The sequence below is a fragment of the Ctenocephalides felis genome, unplaced genomic scaffold (assembly GCF_003426905.1).
Source record: "Ctenocephalides felis isolate EL2017-DRISC unplaced genomic scaffold, ASM342690v1 CF-g0.4_SCAFFOLD_01604, whole genome shotgun sequence".
Classification (NCBI taxonomy): domain Eukaryota; kingdom Metazoa; phylum Arthropoda; class Insecta; order Siphonaptera; family Pulicidae; genus Ctenocephalides; species Ctenocephalides felis.
This window is the reverse complement of record NW_020537758.1, coordinates 18,681,211-18,700,217: the sequence shown is the minus strand read 5'-3', so window position 1 is coordinate 18,700,217 and position 19,007 is coordinate 18,681,211. Positions and strand designations below refer to the sequence as shown.

Genomic DNA, 19,007 nt, shown 5'->3' with positions numbered 1-19,007 from the left:
AATACCTTTCGTTTCGAACTTGACTTTTACCCAAGTTTTCGTGGGCGGGTCCCCGTTCTGACCTCACTCGGCCCACTCGGCTCTCGCCAGGCCTGGCGGCTCGGTTTGCGTTGCGAATATTTTTGCGGATCTTCTTTGTGCTCGGCGAACGTGCTTGCATTATCTTCTTTATTTTTCTTTATTTTTCTCTTTTCGAACGGTACACGGTAAACCTATTAATAACCCGCCCGAAGGAACGAATACTGGGAATCGCATAATCGCAGGATTAAAAAAAGGAAATATATAATGAATACGAGATACTAAAATAGTGGGGGAGCTGATGAATAAGTTATGTACATTTTGTAGTAAAAATGGATTTTTATTAAATAACACAAAATATCAAAGATTATAGGTAAAATTTTCACAGTTTTCAAACACTAAAATCGACTAAAATTACTTTTAAAATTTTTTGTTATTGGATAAAATTTACTATTTTAAATTTATTATCTATTGCATAAGAAGAGTTTTAACTTTTAATTTTTAAATTAAAAAAAATCTGGAGCCTAGTTTGAATTTTTGGCAATTTTTTTTTAATACTATCTAATAGATTTTTACATATGTCACAAAAGTCTTACATTTTATTGTTTTATTATAATATTATGGTCAATGGATCCATCAACCCATCAATCATAATTAACTTTTGAGCTTTTGAACTCTTGTTTCGAATATTCTCTTATAGGTCTATCAATCTTATTTTAAAGTTAAAAATTAGCTTTCAGAATTTATTTTCTAAACAAATTTCGACAATTCTGTCATTAATTCCAATCTAGAAGGATCTACTAGTAATAATTTAGCAATTAAGATAGAAATTCTGCTAAATTATTTCATAATATTCCCAGACATTTTTCTCTGAAATATTGTGGACAACAGATACTTTTTTCTTAATATTGGTTCGATAATGAGCATATGATAGGGCGGGGCACAAAGGTCTAATTTGACTTTGAGCAATTATATTGTGAAAATCAAACTAATTATATCAAATAACTCATATCAAACAAATAATTATCTGACTATGTTCAGTAAAACTTTCAACTAGTTCATCATTGTACAACCGTGTTTTTTAACTTCCCGTAGGGTAAGTTATTGTGATGGGCCGAAAATCGGAATTTAAATTTTTTACATTTCTCGACGTTTTGAAGGTTTCTGAACGTTTTGGCATACTTCAGAAAAAATGGATGTGTGTGTGTGTTTGTGTGTGTATGTATGTATGGATACAAATTTTCAGTCACGTTTTCGGGCGCACGGATCAACCGATTTCAATGGTTAAAAAAACATTCTTTTTCTATTGATAGGGAAAAGAGCTGATTAGTTTTTGGCGAAGGCAGGACCAGCCGTTTCGGAAATACGGAGCAACGAGTGCAGAAAATAGAAGTCGACTTTTTGAGAGAACGGAGTATCCGATTTGAATGACCTAAAAAACATTCAATTAGTAATGATTGGGAGAAGTGTTTATTAGTTTTTGGCAAAGGCAGGCCTAGCCATTTCGAAGATACGGAGCTAAATATGTTAAAAATGGCAGTTTTTGAGAGAACTAAGCGTCCGATTTAAATGATTCAAAGAACTTTCTGCTTGTCCTAACAAAATAATTGATTTTGGAAAAAAAATTCGTGTAATTTTTTTTTTTTTTTAGTTTTTTTGTATATCGAAAATAATTCAGATTTTATTTTGATTCTGACTAAAGTTCTAATATAACTTAAACAAATAATTTTAACTTTGCAATTCACTTTATATAATTCTTATAAATATTAGACAATGTTACAATATTAATAATAATCTATTTGAAAACATTCAGTATTCCTCGAATATTTCGTTACGGTACGGGAAGTTCCAGCAATTTGCCTTAAGGCACGATGCCATACATCCCACTAGTTGTTGCTGTTTTTCAAAAAATGTCACCTGGTCCGTTTTACGCCATAGGCGAGGTAAAATAAGACATCCGAGGAGGCAAATATATTCAAAGTGTTATATTAAATTTTAAAGGACGAAATATTAGATAGAAAACAATTGAATACCATAGACTTAAAAATTATAGTAATCTCTCGTGAACTAAACAACAGTGCTCACAACCAAACTAACTACAAAAGAAAATACTTTACAAACATTATTCCTGGCTGATTATACATATCTTGCACTCTACTTTCAAATATTGTTGATGCAAAATTCTTAACTTTGCATGTTTTTGACATATTGTTGGTGGATCTTTTTTACCCTCGGACCTTTAAGCCCCGCTCTACCCTATATGTATACATTTGCACGTATGTGTGTCCAAATAATTCGTAAAATTCCAATGCCTCGGTTGTGTTCGAATCGCCTCGCAGGCTCTCAGCATCGTATCATCGTATCATATATATGTTTTCTTTAAATGCGCGATGCGTTCTAAACGATACCCTAATTATCCATTGGCCGTGTCTTTTTCTTTCTCGAGTCAGTTCGGTGTTCAGTTCCTCTTTCATCTGTTCGGCCTGATCTCGTGTTTATTTGCATTTGTATGTAAGGGATAACAGATCCGACATCGACCCCGCACGTTGTTTGCGGCTTCGAAAAGAATTCTGGAAGCGTCCGGGCGCAGCAGGGGTTTCCAACAAACTTTTAGCCGTGACAAGACAACTACTTTAGTTGTAATAGATTGCTTATTTTATTGATTTTGGCAAAGGGATAACAATTGGAAAGGATAATTGGACCTTAAGGCGTATGATTATTATTTGCCTCAATTTTTATTTATTTGAATCCTTCTTTTTATACTAATCTTTCCTTGTTCTACTAATTTCTATGATTCTTAACACAACCAGACACATAGCTATGTATTTATTTTTTCATATATATATATATATATATATATATATATATATATATTTATTATTTTACATGTATTATATTTATAATACTTAACTTACGAAAGAGTTTGTTTTTGCAATAACATCCGATTTACTAATTTTAAGTTTTCTCGTCGTTTCAAGTCATTCTGAATCTAATGAGACCAAGTTTGAAATGTGTATCTCTGTGTATGTGAGACATTTTCTCAAAAACATCTGGACCAATTTAAAATAATTAAAAATTATTCTTCCTAATTAAATGCTGCAATTTTTTTGGTGGCCATTCAGATGACACTTTGCATGACGATCGATATCATAGTCTGAAATAACATACTGTAATATTATAGGCCTACGATAAGCGGTTGAGCTATAAAAATTTACCAAAGTTTATAATTTTGCAACGAGCTTGAGCTAATCTAATCAGAATCTATGCCGAAGCGTACATTTTTAGTGACTGTCGGCAGCTACTGATTATAGTTGACTTATACACTTAAATAAAATACATTTTTATAAAATATTTTCTTCCCGATTTATTTCTATTATAACTGTTTGATCTTGTTTTGGATATTAAATGCTTTAGTACAATATTGTAACTTAATTTTTATAAAATAATAACTTTAGAATAAAAAATTATAATTTATTAATTTCTATTAAATATTAACTTTAGGAATGTTGGGCTTAACTCTAGTTGCAGTTTCTTTCTAGAATTTATTAAAAAAAAGTTTTTCTTTAACAGCATCATTAGGATTACTAAACTATTCTAATAAGATTAAAATTGTTTTTAAAGTAACTATCTAAGAGTATCCATCATTTGTTTTCGTGTCTGTAAAAGTGAGTTATTCATTAATTCACTGTGGCTTTACCATAAAAGTCATAATTTTGATGGCAAAAAGAAAGGTTTTCTCCCTATGTGATCTATAAGCTTTTTTTCTTATCTCGTAGTACATGCCTTATGGATTTTAGATTTTAGACATCTCCACCGGTGCGCGACATGATTTATTATGCTTTATTTACATATAGATGTATTATTTACTCACACATCTTATCTTTATCACAAATATATTTAGGTGTTCACAGTAATATCTCTGTGTGCCATCAAAAATACATTCACACATTTTAAATTATATATGAATCATAATTCGGTAAAAATATTATCATTCGAGTGGATATCGACGGGTATAAAAAATAATCGTAGCTTTCTTTTCGTACTCAATATTCGATATTGATAACAAATTTTGTATGAGTACTTGGGACTAATTCACTATATTCTAGATTTTTAATTGGTAACATATTCTCAGCAACAATAATAACACAATTTAATGTTACCATCAATTTGATGATGATACAAATGTTATGTTATTATCAAGAAGATAAGGCATTAAGGATAATATACAAAATATAATTATGTATATCATTTTGTAATCTTTACTAAAGTATCATATGTATGAATTCTAAACATGTCCAATGCTATCATATCGCAACGTATATTGCATTTTTCCATTTTCAAATCGTACTAGAGATCATGTTACAATATTTCATTCCTACTTGTTATTAAAATATCAGATTTCTTTTTTATCATCTCTATGCTTGTATTAACATTTCTTGTTGTTTATTTAATTTATGTGTGTGACATATGCATTCACAATTATATCGCAAATTTACTCATAAGCTGAATTGTGATATGATAATTAATCGGAATTGTTTTGCACATTACTTAACCTAGAGTTCCTAGAAAGCAACCCAGTGGGTTAACCACTTTGGTTGTGAAAAGATTATATTGTATACATTTCTAATAGTAATGGTAATACTGCTTGATATCATGTTGGCCAATGCGCGTATCGAACCCGGAAATAGTGGCAAATTTACGTTTTATACTAGAGAGTCATAGCCAACTCATATTGAATGAATAAAATATAATTTTCGGCACTTAGAACTTTCCATACCTTTTCCACTCACGAATTACAGAATTAATATCGGAGAGGCGGCATCCGAGTGGAAAGGGTTACATGATTAATGATTCTGAAATAGTGGCAATTCGAGCCTTTATTAAGAATTATGAAAATAACAGATTGTCATTTTAGGTCAACTTTTGTAAATGGCCAGATCTTCAATACAGTTTTTATGTAATTGTAAATAGTTATTTTTAATAATTAATTATCATATTGGTGGACATGCTGACTTTGGCAATTGATCAGATTTTTTATTAATGTTTTATATATTTGTAAGCGGTTCATTTTTCATTACTGTCAATAAAAGCCATCTTATATAGTTGCAATCCTAGTTGGCTCATTCATGGTCAACTAGGATTGCCACATCACTCCCCTTTCAGTGTTGTCAATAAAATAAATACAATACTCTTTTTGAATTTATTTCTATAAAATTTTTCTATTTTATTCATTATAAGCTTTACTACCATATTCTGGTCTATAGTATGATATCATATCCCATGATCATTGCAAATTGGCATTTATTAGTACAGTGAACTTCTTAATTGAATATTGTGATGAAAAGATAATCGAGTAATTTTCCATCTACCAGTCAACTGTATACTGTGAAATACTAACATATCCTTGTTAATTATTGGAGCTGAAACAATAAGAAGGATTTTAGAAGAAAGCTTAATTGCTTTTAATTAAGTGTTTACGTAAAATATTAAAAAGCAACATGTATGTATAAAAACTGACTACTGATACACAGTAGGTATCCATGTGATGGTTAGGTAGGTTCTCCCAGAAAGTTACACGAAAAACTTCCAATTCCCCGCTTGCAGTGTTTAAATGTTTTAATTGAGTTGTATCTTTGTCTGAAGTTCCTTGATTAGTAATGTTTGGGAAGCCTGCATCGGCTTTGGTCTTTTCCATCTTTTTCTCTCGGCTGGCTCTGTTGCTGGGTTTCTTCACTGGTACTATAGTCTTCAAAGAGAAGCAAGACTTAACCGCCACGAGTCGGATATATCGAGTAAACTATAAAAGTACATTCTGGGGAATCAGTTGTTTATCCAACTCATTCATCGTTCGCTTTGATTCTTGTTTAATCTTGTTTTTTTCAACTGTCGCCTCCATCTGCTGACAGACAGGCTGCAGCACGTCATTTCTGCTCCGATCTCTCCAGCAGCAGATAGCAGTCGAATTGCATTTTTAATTTAAACACAAATTATTTTGAGCTTAAGAGATACGTTTGATTTAGATTGAACGTTTATTTGATGGGAAATGAAATACTTTGATCAGAGAAATCAGAGTCCTGAAACAACCTGGGTAAAGTATCAGCTGGAAAAGCTACTATCTATACATGTAACAGATATAAACTTTGCCATAAAAGATTTTTTTTATTTATTTTTTGTTTGGTGTATTTTGAGTGAGATAATTAATCAATTGCATTAAGGAAAAAATATAAATCACCACTTGACACGATTTAGAATGGATCAGTTGTTTGGTTGTGGATCACTTATTTACTATGATAAACAAATTTGTTCACGATGAATTTTATTTGTAAATACAATTGGTTCAGTAAAGGTATTTAAAAGTATAAAAATTTGATTTTTAGAATTAGTTTCAACTTTATACAATCGGATTCTAATTTGAATAGCTCATACATCACAATTGGATTCTAACTTGAATAGTACCTTCATTATGGTTTCAAGTTTTTTATAATCAAAGCAGTCAAATAAAAACGGGTTCTTGTTTGAAATTTTAAAGTATAAAATTAGTTCACAAAATTTTCAAAAGATAATATCAAATTTATGCAACTGGATATTTAAGGGTAGTTTCAAATTTTATGCAATTGGATTCTTGTTCGAATAGAGCAATCTGTTTGAATTTCAAGATTGAAATGTAAATTTATCGATTTATTTATTGCAATATCAAATACTGCAATACATTTTAATCTATAATAAACAATATTAATGTTACCGATAAATTTTTATTTTTTTGAAATTGTTTAAGTATTTTTTAACTTCATGAAGGAGGAGTTTGTGTTTTCGCTTAAAAATCCAATTTGACAAAAAAATTGAAGAAAGCATGTGTATGTATAAGTCAATATTTATTTTTTTGTCTACGTTTTCCAAAAAACGACTGAACCCAATTCAAAATTTTATAAGCCATTCGATGAAACTAGATATGGACTCGCTTTGATTAGTTTCACTATAGCATCTAATTTTTTAGTATATTTAATTTTACTAGTAATATTTAAAAGATTTACAGTTTTTCTACTCATATGTATAAATATAAATAATTGATAAAAATATAAAAATAGATATTGTATAATTGTGATATATGATCAAGGTATAAAAAACATTTATTTTTGTTCTGGAACTTATAGTAAATTGGATTTTTCATTTAAATTCATTTCGTTCTTTCTACTGACAATATAATAGACATGTCAATTTTGCTTCTGAAGTGTCTCTGAATGTAGATTACTATGCAATCGACATTCCTACATCAAGTAAATTTATACTATAGGTATATAATGGATCCAGTTTTTTTATTTATTATTATTACTCTGAATGGTCACTGATAACATAACTTTGCAGGATGAACAAATTAATATTCTCAAGAGGTAATTTATAATATAAAGATGTGCATTTGATTCAGTCCAAGATAAAACACTTAACGTATTAAGTTAATTTGTCTCATTTAATAGAGATATCGTCGTCTGCGAAACTTTTTCTACTCGCATTTCATTTCAAAACACTCCGAGTAATTGGTCGATGTTGCGTTGGAACTTTAATGTTTTCTTTATGAGAATAAGTTCTCTTTAGCACATGAAATAATATTGTTGTTATTATTAGTTCTCTTATATATAAGGCTGTGTAACATAAACGTGCATCTTTCAATTACAAATGTATATTTTCGATAATTCTGCAAATATTTGATACAAGGATTCTGGCGCTATAAACAAGCTTTTGCTGGAATAATATTCAAAGGATATTTTTGGTAAATAGCATATAAAATAACAAACTATCTCATTCAGAGGGAAATTACATGTGTTTTAATGCATTCACATAGAACAAATAAATTATGCACAATTAAAGCATATGCAAATATAAAGCACATTCATATGTGCATGCAAATTATTTATTTTTGTAAAGCTTTAGTTTAATAATTTACATTTTATCTCTCCTAGAATAGTTTTGTTTTGTCTTGTCTGTTTAATGTAATAAGTACTTATTACTAAATCTTTTATTTTTTCAATAATAATGAGTGCCACTTTAAATTTTGATTAGTTTATTTTTATATCAGACAGCATTGATATACTTTAATAATATTAAATGAAAAGAGCATAGAACACATTCAGTGAATTTTATTAAAATACTCACACACCCACACATATTTATAAGCACAAAAATTACAAAACTAATTCTTTTCAAATAAATTCTTATGAATTTGTTCTAGTATTTATTAATTTTTAACATTTATTCTATTAATTTAGAAATGGGTGGTTTATAGAACGTTAGATAATGCAACTATTTATTATAAATAATTATTTCATATATCCTTAACAAAAATAATTAAATAAAATTAAATAAATTAAGGGTAAAGCAATAAGAGTAAATTACATTACAATATTATAGAATACTAAATTTATCATGGTTTAATTTTCTATATAGTTTTGGTATTTGGATAACTATTTGATCTGATCAAATTCCGTTGAGCAATTAGTAAATTAATCTTTTGTAATATAGAACTATTATCACTACTGTTATGATGCATTATGATATATATATATATATATATATATATATATATATATATAGATTTTAACAAAACCTCTTGATAATACCGATAATTTATTACAAAGACTTTTATTTAAAATATTAATGGACTACATTGTTACCAAAAAGCACATTAAAATAATCAATCCAGGTGCTTTTACAATATGATATTTACAGTTGATTTAATGCTAATTAGTAAAATAATCTTGAGATTTTTTTAAGATGAATAATAATCCAATTTATAGAATTCTAAAAATAAAATAAGCTATTTTGTCCATAGTTCATATTTCAAAATTCATAAAATTAATTCAATTTCCCATATTTTTTCCTGGTTGTTTTAAGCTTAAGAGAAATATGTCATATGTATAAACATTAGAATATTTCTGATGCTTAGGCCGCTAAAATTTCCAATATGGAGGCAGTTGAATTAGTTAATTAATAATTAAAAAGATTATTGAGAAAAAAATTATTTTAATATATTTTTTTTATCTTAAAGTAAGCTTAGGTCTACGACCAATAATAATTTAACTCAAATCAAATTTATATATCAATTTAAGCACTTTTTTAACATATTTAATTTTCCACCAATCTCCTAAATTAATCCAACTTCCTACTCCAACTTCACATCCTGATTGTTTTACGACAATAAGTAGCAGCCGGATATTTCTGTTTTATTTCTATTTTATGGAATATTATATAAGAGGAATAATATTATATATGTGATATCCATAAACATCTGTTTGTTTTTGTGTTGGTGTGCTTTTTATTACTTGGAGTCATCGAGTCATTGCCTAAAAGTTCTGCATTAGAGCTGTAGTAAAGCGCACCCCATGAACGCTGCAGTATTGAATAAACTATAAAAGTACACTCTCACGAGATATGTACGATTGCACAAAGCCAAACAGAGGATCATGAAATACACCAGTCTGAGGACGAATGGAAATTATTTTGATAAAGGATCCTTGGAATAGAATATTTGTTTCTATCAAAAATTTTCAAAATCAAAACAAGGACTTTGATTTTCATTATTTTTATGATGACTCATAATTAATATTATTTTTAAATTATTTCAATGATTGTTCCTTCAATAAGGTCATTTAACTTTGATTGTCATGATTATATAGAATAAAAAAAATCACAGACAATTAAATTGAATTATATTGCATTTTTTTATAATGCGTAGAAATCTGATTCAAGCATTCCAATAGTCATATTTATATAAATAATTTTATGAATTATTTATAATTTTATGAATATTATTATTGACTTGGTAGTTTATTCAACAATCATTATAAGTTGCAAAGTATTTAATGACACATTTATTTTTAATCATCTAATATCTATAAATCCACCCAAATGAACAACAATATATGAAATGCCTTTAAATTTCTTATTCAAAGGTATTTTTTTATCATAATGTTTAGAATAACAACTTTTAATCTAAACAATGCATACTTCGTGGTCACTCTTTTTACGCAAAATCATCGGTTTATACAATCATGAATTATGTTGCAAATAGCCGCCACATAACGTGTAGTTTTAAATGTTATTAATGTATATATCGACAATAAACGTTGATAAGTATATTTCGTTTTTTAATAATGTTTTTTTTTTTCAGGGATTGGAAACTGTTCTGTTTATCCAGCAGAACCAACGACTGCTATAAAAGCTGGATCTTCAGTTGTTTTACAATGCAAAGCTACCGGTTCTGGAGAAATTCATCATGAATGGTTCAGGTAATAAAATAAAGATATAAATGCACTTTAATCATCGTTTGAAAACACTATTTTTGGAAGCAAAAGAATAAATTGAATGAACAAAATTTAATCAATTTAATTGCCAATTTTAGAATGCATAAAGTTATCTGTGTATACTGTAATAATTTACAGTAAGATCACATAAAACTTTAACATCATACTGTATTAAGAAGTACTCACACATATTTACTGCAAGATTTGTGAAAAATTCTTAGAATTACTTTCAAATTCTTATTGTTATTTATTTATTTGCAGAAAAATACTTTTAAAATATTGATTTTATATATGACAATTTGCACAAGAATTTTGTTTTGTTTTAATGAATAATGCATAAAGTATGCGTACATGATATATCAAATAATTAATAATTATATTGAAAACTGCAAAATAATATATATGAACTGGTCTACTGAAATATATTCAGTTTACCATGTCACTAAAATATAGGCGCCTAAAATATATGATAATGATTCAAAATTATTATTTTTATATTTTTAATATTTTATATATTGCATATTGGTATTCTAAATTAGTTACAACTCTTATACAACCACTTAAATTTTATCAAAAAAATTTTGAACTCAAATGCTCGCTTAGAGTGAATCCATATGAGGTTTTATTTTAAATCTTATCAGTAATTCGAGAATCCTGTACTAAATTATATATTAAAACTGCAAATATAGTAAAAATTAAATTCGTAAATTATTAAAACCCATAAAGTCTTACTAACAATTTATTTTATACCTTATAAGCACTATCTCATAACCAAAGGACATTCTTAGCATTTTACTTCTTGGTTAAAACAAACTTAATAGAATTCAATTATTAATTTTTTTTAAACAATTAAAAATATAATTAATATTAATAATAGCATACGAAAACAATAAAAAATCTGCCATTTTCCTCATAAGACAACATATTCTAACATGCATACATGATATATTTACCATTTTTTTGTGCATGACTTAGGGCACATTGCTAGGAATTCCAAATTGTTAAAAAAAGTAATTACCATTTTTGACACTTTTTGCTCCATATCTTCGAAATGGCTCCACCTGCCTTTGCCAAAAACTAATCAGCACGTCTTCTTATCAATATGAATCGAATGTTTTTTTTAATTATTAAAATCGGTTGACTCCTACATATATACTATACATACACACATACACACACATCTACATCATTTTTTTAAGGTATGCCAACATGTTCAGAAACCTTTCAAATGTAAAGATATATAAAAATTTTCATTTTAGATTTTTCTGCGTTTACTATAATTTACCCTACGGAAAGTTAATAATAATCAGAAATGTTTAAAACAAGGATATGACCAAAAATATCATTTAAATATTCCCCAGATATAATATCTTAAAGTACAACAAGCTAAAAATAATATTTATAAATATTTCATATTTTTCCCAGGAATACCGAGCGTTTGTCGAAGTCCCAGCGCTACGACGTCCGCAAGGACAAACTGCATCTAAAGTCCGCGAGCGCCGAAGACAATGGTGTCTATCGATGTTCCTCTCGCAACGAAGCCGGCTTCACCACCAGCGAGACTAATTTTATTTTGGCCGTAAAAGGTAAACCTGAATTCTTTACACGAACGTTATACTAATATATATATATGGGTGCATCCAGAACAAGAAACCGGTTCCCGAAAGCGAACACATATGTCGAGGGTAATAATATATGTATATTAGTTTTATTTTTTTCGTGGAGGTAAATATAATTAACATTACACTAAATAAAAAAACGATTGTCGAATTCCGATTTAACGATTGGTATGATTCTCATTCTTCTTGAATGTTTGTCAGGTGTATGCAACTTTTCCAGTATTGTAAGTAGTAAGCTTGAAATAATTATTCGTTCGCTAATGCTAGAAATAAAAAATAACTTGTAGGCCCATCAAAAATTTAGAAAATATGTGATTACATCATAAATGATATTGCTTAATATTAAATTTGATATTTAGGGAGCAGATATATGAGTAAAATTATTAAATTTATTATTTAATTCACTTAGCTTCATTTTATTAAAAAAAATTGCGTAAGGAGAAACTGATCATATTTTATGTAAAATATAATTATGTTTTGGGATAATTTATGTATATTTTTCTTTTTCTGCATTCTTTATTAACTTCCCGTAGGGTAAGTTATAGTATTCGCAAAAAATCAAAAATGAAATTTTTTATATATCTTCACATTTCAGAGGTTTCTGAATATTTTGGTATACCTTAGAAAAAATGGATGTATGTGTGGGTGTGCGTGTGTATGTGTGTTCGGATACAAATTTTTGTCGACGATTTCGGGAACACGGATGAAGCGATTTGAATAATTCAAAAAACATTCGATTTGTATTGATAAGGAGACATGCTGATTAGTTTTTGGCGAAGGCAGGTCCAGCAGTTACTGAGATAAAGAGCTAAGAATGCAGAAAATAGAAATCGGGTTTTTGAGAGAACGGAGCATCCAATTTGAATGATCTAAAAAACGAAGGGTTTATCAGTTTTTAGCAAAAGCAGGCCCAGCAATTTCGAAGATACGGAGCTAAATGTGCAAAAAATGGCAGTTTTTGAGAGAACTAAGCGTCCGATTTAAATGATTCGAAGAACTTTCTGCTTGTCTTAATCAAATAATTGATTTTTTTAAAAAACATTTTTTGTTTCAACTTTGTTTTTCAATTTTTTTTTCCAAAAAAAAAATGTTTGTATATCGAAAATAATTCAGATTTTATTTTTAATTCTGACTATAGTTCTAATATACTTTAAACAAATAATTTCAACTTTGCAATTTAGTTTATACAATTCTTATAAATATTAGACAGTGTTACAATCTTTATAATAATCTATTTGAAAACATTCAATATTCCTCAAACATTTCGTTACTGTACGAGAAGTTCCAGCAACTTGCCTTAAGGCACTATGCCATACACCCCACTAGTTTATTTTTATATTGGTTATTATCATAAGAGGCATCAGTTATGATATAATAGAGTAATGTAGTTTATTATTATAGTATATAAGTATTAATTTCAATTTTTACTATTTTATAGACGAAAATGGTGTGGTAATAGATGTGATCCCAAAAGATCAACTGCTGAGATTAGGCGAAGATGCACGATTTAATTGCAAATACCAAGGTATCGAAACAGTTCAGTGGTTTTTCAAGGAAACGCCATTAATTAATAGCACCAGGTATGAAATAAATAAATATATAATAAATACAGGATATATTGTTATTGTAATATTTTTTATTACTTAAACAGTCGTTTGACAATTTCTCCAAATGGGACTTTGATTATAAAATCAGTTACCGATCAGGACGCTGGCGTTTACAAATGCCTTGGAGATAAACAAGAATATATAGCTGAATTAAAAATAGTTCGTAAGTATCCAGAATATATAGAAATATTTGTACTATCAGTTGACTATTATTGCAGAGTTTGTTACACTAATATAATTTTTATTTCACCTAGATTTGGGTATTTTGACCGAGCACAACTTTGAACCGATGTTGCACGAAAATCATGTTATGCCAGCACCATATGGCAAAAAATTCCAAATTTCATGCAATCCAACGCAAGGCTATCCAAAACCAACTGTTTGGTGGAAGGGTCCAAAATCTCATAAGGCAAGTGTAATGGAATTATATAATTCTTATTAGATCCCTATTTGAAATTAGATTTAGTATTATAATAAAGTATTTTTGCTTATTTGGCAGATATCAAATACCGGTAAAATACATGCAGACAATAATATATTAGTGATTGAAAAAGCTGCTCCAGCTGATTCAGGAACTTATACTTGTGTAAACGAAAATATTGCAGGGACTACTGAAATGCAAATCCACGTTAAAGTTATAAGTGAGCAGCTTAATTATATTACTTTAATGAATGGCATTTTTAATTAAATAATTATTACTGTACAAAATGATTTTATTTTTCTAAGTATGTCTAACAATTTTTAACGGAGGAATTTTCTCTAATTCCAGAACAGCATAATATTACTCAACATCCCTATAATGTGACAGTTGACGAAGGCCATTCTGTCCGAATGGAATGCAAGCATTCTGGTATGAAACATCACAAACATGAAAAGCACTTTACGAAAATTCAATGGTTTAGAGAAGGAAAATTGCTACGCTTGGAAAATGGTTTGTAATCTACCACACATCTGAAAATGCTAAGTGAAATATGATTGTTGACATTTCTGGTATTTTTTTTAATTTTAGGTCGAATAATGTTTAATGAATCTGATGGTTCGTTAACTTTCACTCAGACAATTCCTCGAGATAAAGGATCGTATACTTGTGAAGTCATTACTCAAGGATTTTTACCAGTTGCTTCCATTCCTGGCACTTTGAACATCAAAGGTAATTAACAGACATATTGTGAATAATTACATTATTATTTAAATATACATTTTTTATAATTATTTTATGTCTTTATTGCTTTTGTTTCAGAAAAATTAAAATTTTCTCCAGCACCACTTAATAAAAATTTAGAACTTGGAAGCATGGGAAAGATACACTGTAAGGCTAATGGTACACCTCCACCCACAATTGTTTGGAAAATGGTACAAGATTATAATTAATAAATAAAGTATTTTTTGACATCGAATTTGAGATCGTCCCCCTATATTTGAATTTATTTAATAATTTTCTATAGTGCTAAGCAACAGTTCTTTATATTTTTTTTCAGGAGGATCTGGACAATGATTTACCTGATGATGTGGAAGATGTAAACGGTACATTAATTTTTAAAAGTGTTTCTCAAAGTCACAATGGAAGATATACATGTAGAGCTTTTAACCTGCAAGGATCAATAAATGTTACTATTGTCGTTACTGCCGTAGGTAAGATTAAAAATTTTACTATAAAAAAATATTTTGAAAAATATTAGGTTTTCATATTAGGTTCCTATACCTGTAAAGTAGCTGAATGTACTGTGTGTATAGTTTGCTGTGTACAATAAAACAAAAAAAATTAGGTTATAACGTAAATCTTATAGGAATCGTAGTCAAGATTTTAGGTTTAACAAAATATGTAGCAAATAAAATATAAATCATGTGATACGTTATTATTAAATGCTATTAATAAAGGTTCCAACGTAAATCTCATAGGAATCGTAGTCAAGATTTTGGATTTCGCAAAAAATAAAGCAAGTCAAATATAAATCATGTGATAAGTTTTCATTAAATGCTATTATTAAAAATTCCAACGTAAATCTTATAGGAATCGTAATCAAAGTTTTAAATTTTATTAAAAATGTAGCAAATATAATATAAACTATGTGATAAATTATTATTAAATGCTATTATTAAAGGTTCCAACGTAAATCTTATAGGAAACGTATTCAAGATTCTGAAAAATATAGCAAATGAAATATAAATCATGTGATAAATTATTATTAAGTGCCATTATTAAAAATTCCAACGTAATTCTTATAGGAATCGTAATCAAAATTTTAGATTTTGCAAAAAATGTAGCAAATCAAATATAAATCATGATAAGTTATTATTAAATGCTATTAATGTATACTATAATTCTCTCAAACAAATTACTATTTTCTTAATAATAATTAGGAAAGTAGTCCAACTTATCTCATTGAATTTTAATTGATTTCTTATAAGACTCTTGAGTGAATAACTAAATCAATTACAATAAATATTTAAAAAATTGACATCAATTTTGAAACTTTTTCATAATCTTATATATTGCCTTGAATACTAAATTAAACAAGCATGATTGTATTGCTACGATATATATTCTGCATGAAGAAATTTTTTTCTGTAAATGTTATGTCTATGATTCGGCAATTCAAGAAATATTATTATTCATATTAATAAATTTATTTTTTCAGTATCTCCCAAGTTCACTTTAGTTTCTAACAATCCTACTGAAGTAGTCGAAGGAGCTCAAATAATGCTTCACTGCCAAGCTACAGGTCTTCCAAAACCTACCGTCCATTGGGACCAAAATTTACAAATGGATGTCTTGAAAAACGATCGATTTGTCGTGTTTGATAATGGTACACTTCTTATTAAAGAGGTAAATTTTAGGAAATAAATGCAATATAAATTTTTTATATTGCATTTAATTACATCTTGATTTTTTTTACCCAGGCGAAACTAGAGGATCAGAAACAGTATGGTTGTACAGCAGGAAATAGTGGAGGACTTCGCCGAGAGGAAATTTCTTTAATCGTGCGATCTATTCATGATGAGCATCAGCTTCATGATTCTTCTGGTGAAGGTGTCACCAGGGCAGTTGTGGTGACTGTGGCAATAGCCATCGCCTATATTCTGCTTGTGGTTGCTTTAACCGTCTGGTGCAAATGCAGGAGGAATAGGAAAGCCCAATGTATGTAGATTTTATAAGACATGTGTACTAATTAACGCAACTATTTTTGGAAATGTCTTGTCTAATTTCTATTTTTTATTACAATTATCTCATTTTTCCCTCAGTGAATAAAATGGAATTCGACACAGAAGAGATCAAATTAAATGGAGAATGCTCAAAAGCCAAATACACCGTCAGAGATGAAGATCAAAATGAAGATGATATTCAAGAAATCGGTGACAAGCCAAAAGAAGTAAAAACTGATGGATTTGACACTGCCAATTCAAATTGCTCCGCCAATTCAAAAGGGTCCAAAAAATCTTCTTGTTACGACAAAATTTCATTAAACCGAGATGCTTTGAGCGAATATCTTAAAGTCGGTAAGTAATATATAAAATATACCTTTTTTGACCTAGATTTCCAAGAATGTAAATAATTCTATTAATCTTTATTATAGGTGCTGGTCAATTCGGTGACATTATGGTCGCCCAGTTGACGATAAAACCGCCTGAAATTGCACCAGATACTGAAAAACCAAATAAACAAATGGTTCTTGTGAAATCTTTAACAAATACAAAGGATGAAAATGCTTTAGCAGAGTTTAAAAGGCAGCTAGATTTATATTATAAGATACAATGTGATCAAGTTGTTAAATTGTTGGGTTTATGTAGGGAAACTAATCCTCATTTAATGGTACTGGAATTCACTGATTGGGTAAGTTAAGACGATAATCTCATAGTAAACTAATATATTACAAATTACTGAGAACTTTAATGATATGAGTATATGCGATGAATTTCAAATTTCAATTATATAGTAATACAATTTTATTGTTTTCAGGGTGATTTCAAACAATTCCTTTTAGCCACAAAAGGTGCAAAATCTGAAGGCTCTCAACCTCCTCCTCTTCAAGTAAGTGTTATGAGAATTTACTCAATTTATATTTAAAAGAAATAATATTTCACATTTTTTTCATACTAAATTATATTTTTATTTAATTCCAGGTTCCTCAAATATTATCCCTATGCCATCAAATATGTAAAGGCATGGAATATATATCCAAATCTCGTCTTGTACACAAGTAAGGGAAACATCTGTTGCGATATTTTGCCAAAACTCATAGAATAAAATTTAATAATGATTATTATATTTTGCAGAGATTTGGCTTGTCGAAACTGTGTTATAGACAGTAAGTTATGTATAAAGATTTCACATTCAGCAGCTTCCCAAGATATTTACAAAGATGAATATGTTGAACATTCAAACCAGGTGAATAAAGATGATAAAAATTGTATAATATTTTCATTTGTTGCTCATGAAATTAATTTATTAATTTAAACGGGGTTTTAAAAATTTCGTAATATTTCAATCTATATTTTCTTCAGATGATTCCACTTCGGTGGATGCCTCATGAGGCAGTATTTGAGGATGACTATTCGACAAAGTCGGACGTCTATTCCTTTGCTTGGGTTGTCTGGGAAATATTCACAGGTGCCAGTCTTCCATTTTCCAAATTGAAAAACGAAGAAGTTTTAGAACAGCTAAGAAGTAAAAGCTTAAAGCAGGACTTCCATGAAGATATGGCAGATTGCTTGAAAGAAATATTGGTAAATATCTTCACCATTTGTTAAAAGATGTCCACGTGGTTTTCGAAACTATATTTCTCTTTTTTTTTTTCAGAAAAATTGTTGGTCCTACTGCCCCAATGACAGGCCGAGTTTCTCAAAAATATGTGCATATTTCAAGGAGTACCTTGCCAAGGAGTTTCAACCTTTGGAAGAAAATACTGATGCCATAGAAAAAGTTGAAAGTTAATCCATAAAAGTAAAGATAGCAAATTCAAGTAGTAGCTTCGCTGCATTGCATACCAAAGAGTTATTATATATGTGCATATGGAATATTATTTAAATGAAGTGACATAATGGACAGTAATTATTGATCGTGATTATTCTACGAATTTGAGATTGGGGTAGATTTAAGAATGATTTAGGGAAAATGATTTAAATGTATGTAGAGAGTTGACAACCAGTAAGGAGAAGCAGGGAATTGTTGTAAGACGATTCTCGGTATGGATCTCATGAATTAAAAAAAAAGTCTGAAATTACTTACATATGTTGATACTTTTATCTTTAGTTTATTTTTTCTCAGATAAATAAAATCGATGCTCTGATCGCATAATCATTGACAAGTTTTGGTTGGATGTGAATTAAATTTTTATGAAAATAATTTATCAACACTTTTATCATACTATCATTCAACTAAAATAAATTTATATAAAAATTTAATGCTCTGGTCAAAGATCTTCGGGCTAATATTGACGATATTCTCATTAGCCAAGTTAATTGATCTC

At 28.8% G+C, this 19,007-nt stretch overlaps 1 protein-coding gene across 1 annotated transcript in view; it reads left to right on the top strand.

Annotated features, from left to right (window-relative positions):
• Positions 1-18,695, top strand: part of LOC113373464 (tyrosine-protein kinase-like otk) — a 106,535-nt gene extending 87,840 nt beyond the window's left edge. Inside the window, exons 4-22 of the mRNA XM_026613760.1 lie at positions 10,181-10,298; positions 11,739-11,899; positions 13,371-13,512; positions 13,584-13,702; positions 13,794-13,948; positions 14,039-14,180; positions 14,309-14,470; positions 14,549-14,689; positions 14,780-14,892; positions 15,018-15,171; positions 16,179-16,366; positions 16,441-16,678; positions 16,783-17,037; positions 17,115-17,371; positions 17,498-17,569; positions 17,662-17,738; positions 17,815-17,926; positions 18,043-18,264; positions 18,338-18,695. Coding sequence (XP_026469545.1) covers positions 10,181-10,298; positions 11,739-11,899; positions 13,371-13,512; positions 13,584-13,702; positions 13,794-13,948; positions 14,039-14,180; positions 14,309-14,470; positions 14,549-14,689; positions 14,780-14,892; positions 15,018-15,171; positions 16,179-16,366; positions 16,441-16,678; positions 16,783-17,037; positions 17,115-17,371; positions 17,498-17,569; positions 17,662-17,738; positions 17,815-17,926; positions 18,043-18,264; positions 18,338-18,472 — 2,963 coding nt within the window. The 3' untranslated portion in view covers positions 18,473-18,695. The remainder of the gene's footprint in view (positions 1-10,180; positions 10,299-11,738; positions 11,900-13,370; positions 13,513-13,583; positions 13,703-13,793; positions 13,949-14,038; positions 14,181-14,308; positions 14,471-14,548; positions 14,690-14,779; positions 14,893-15,017; positions 15,172-16,178; positions 16,367-16,440; positions 16,679-16,782; positions 17,038-17,114; positions 17,372-17,497; positions 17,570-17,661; positions 17,739-17,814; positions 17,927-18,042; positions 18,265-18,337) is intronic.
• The last annotated feature ends 312 nt before the right edge of the window (positions 18,696-19,007 follow it).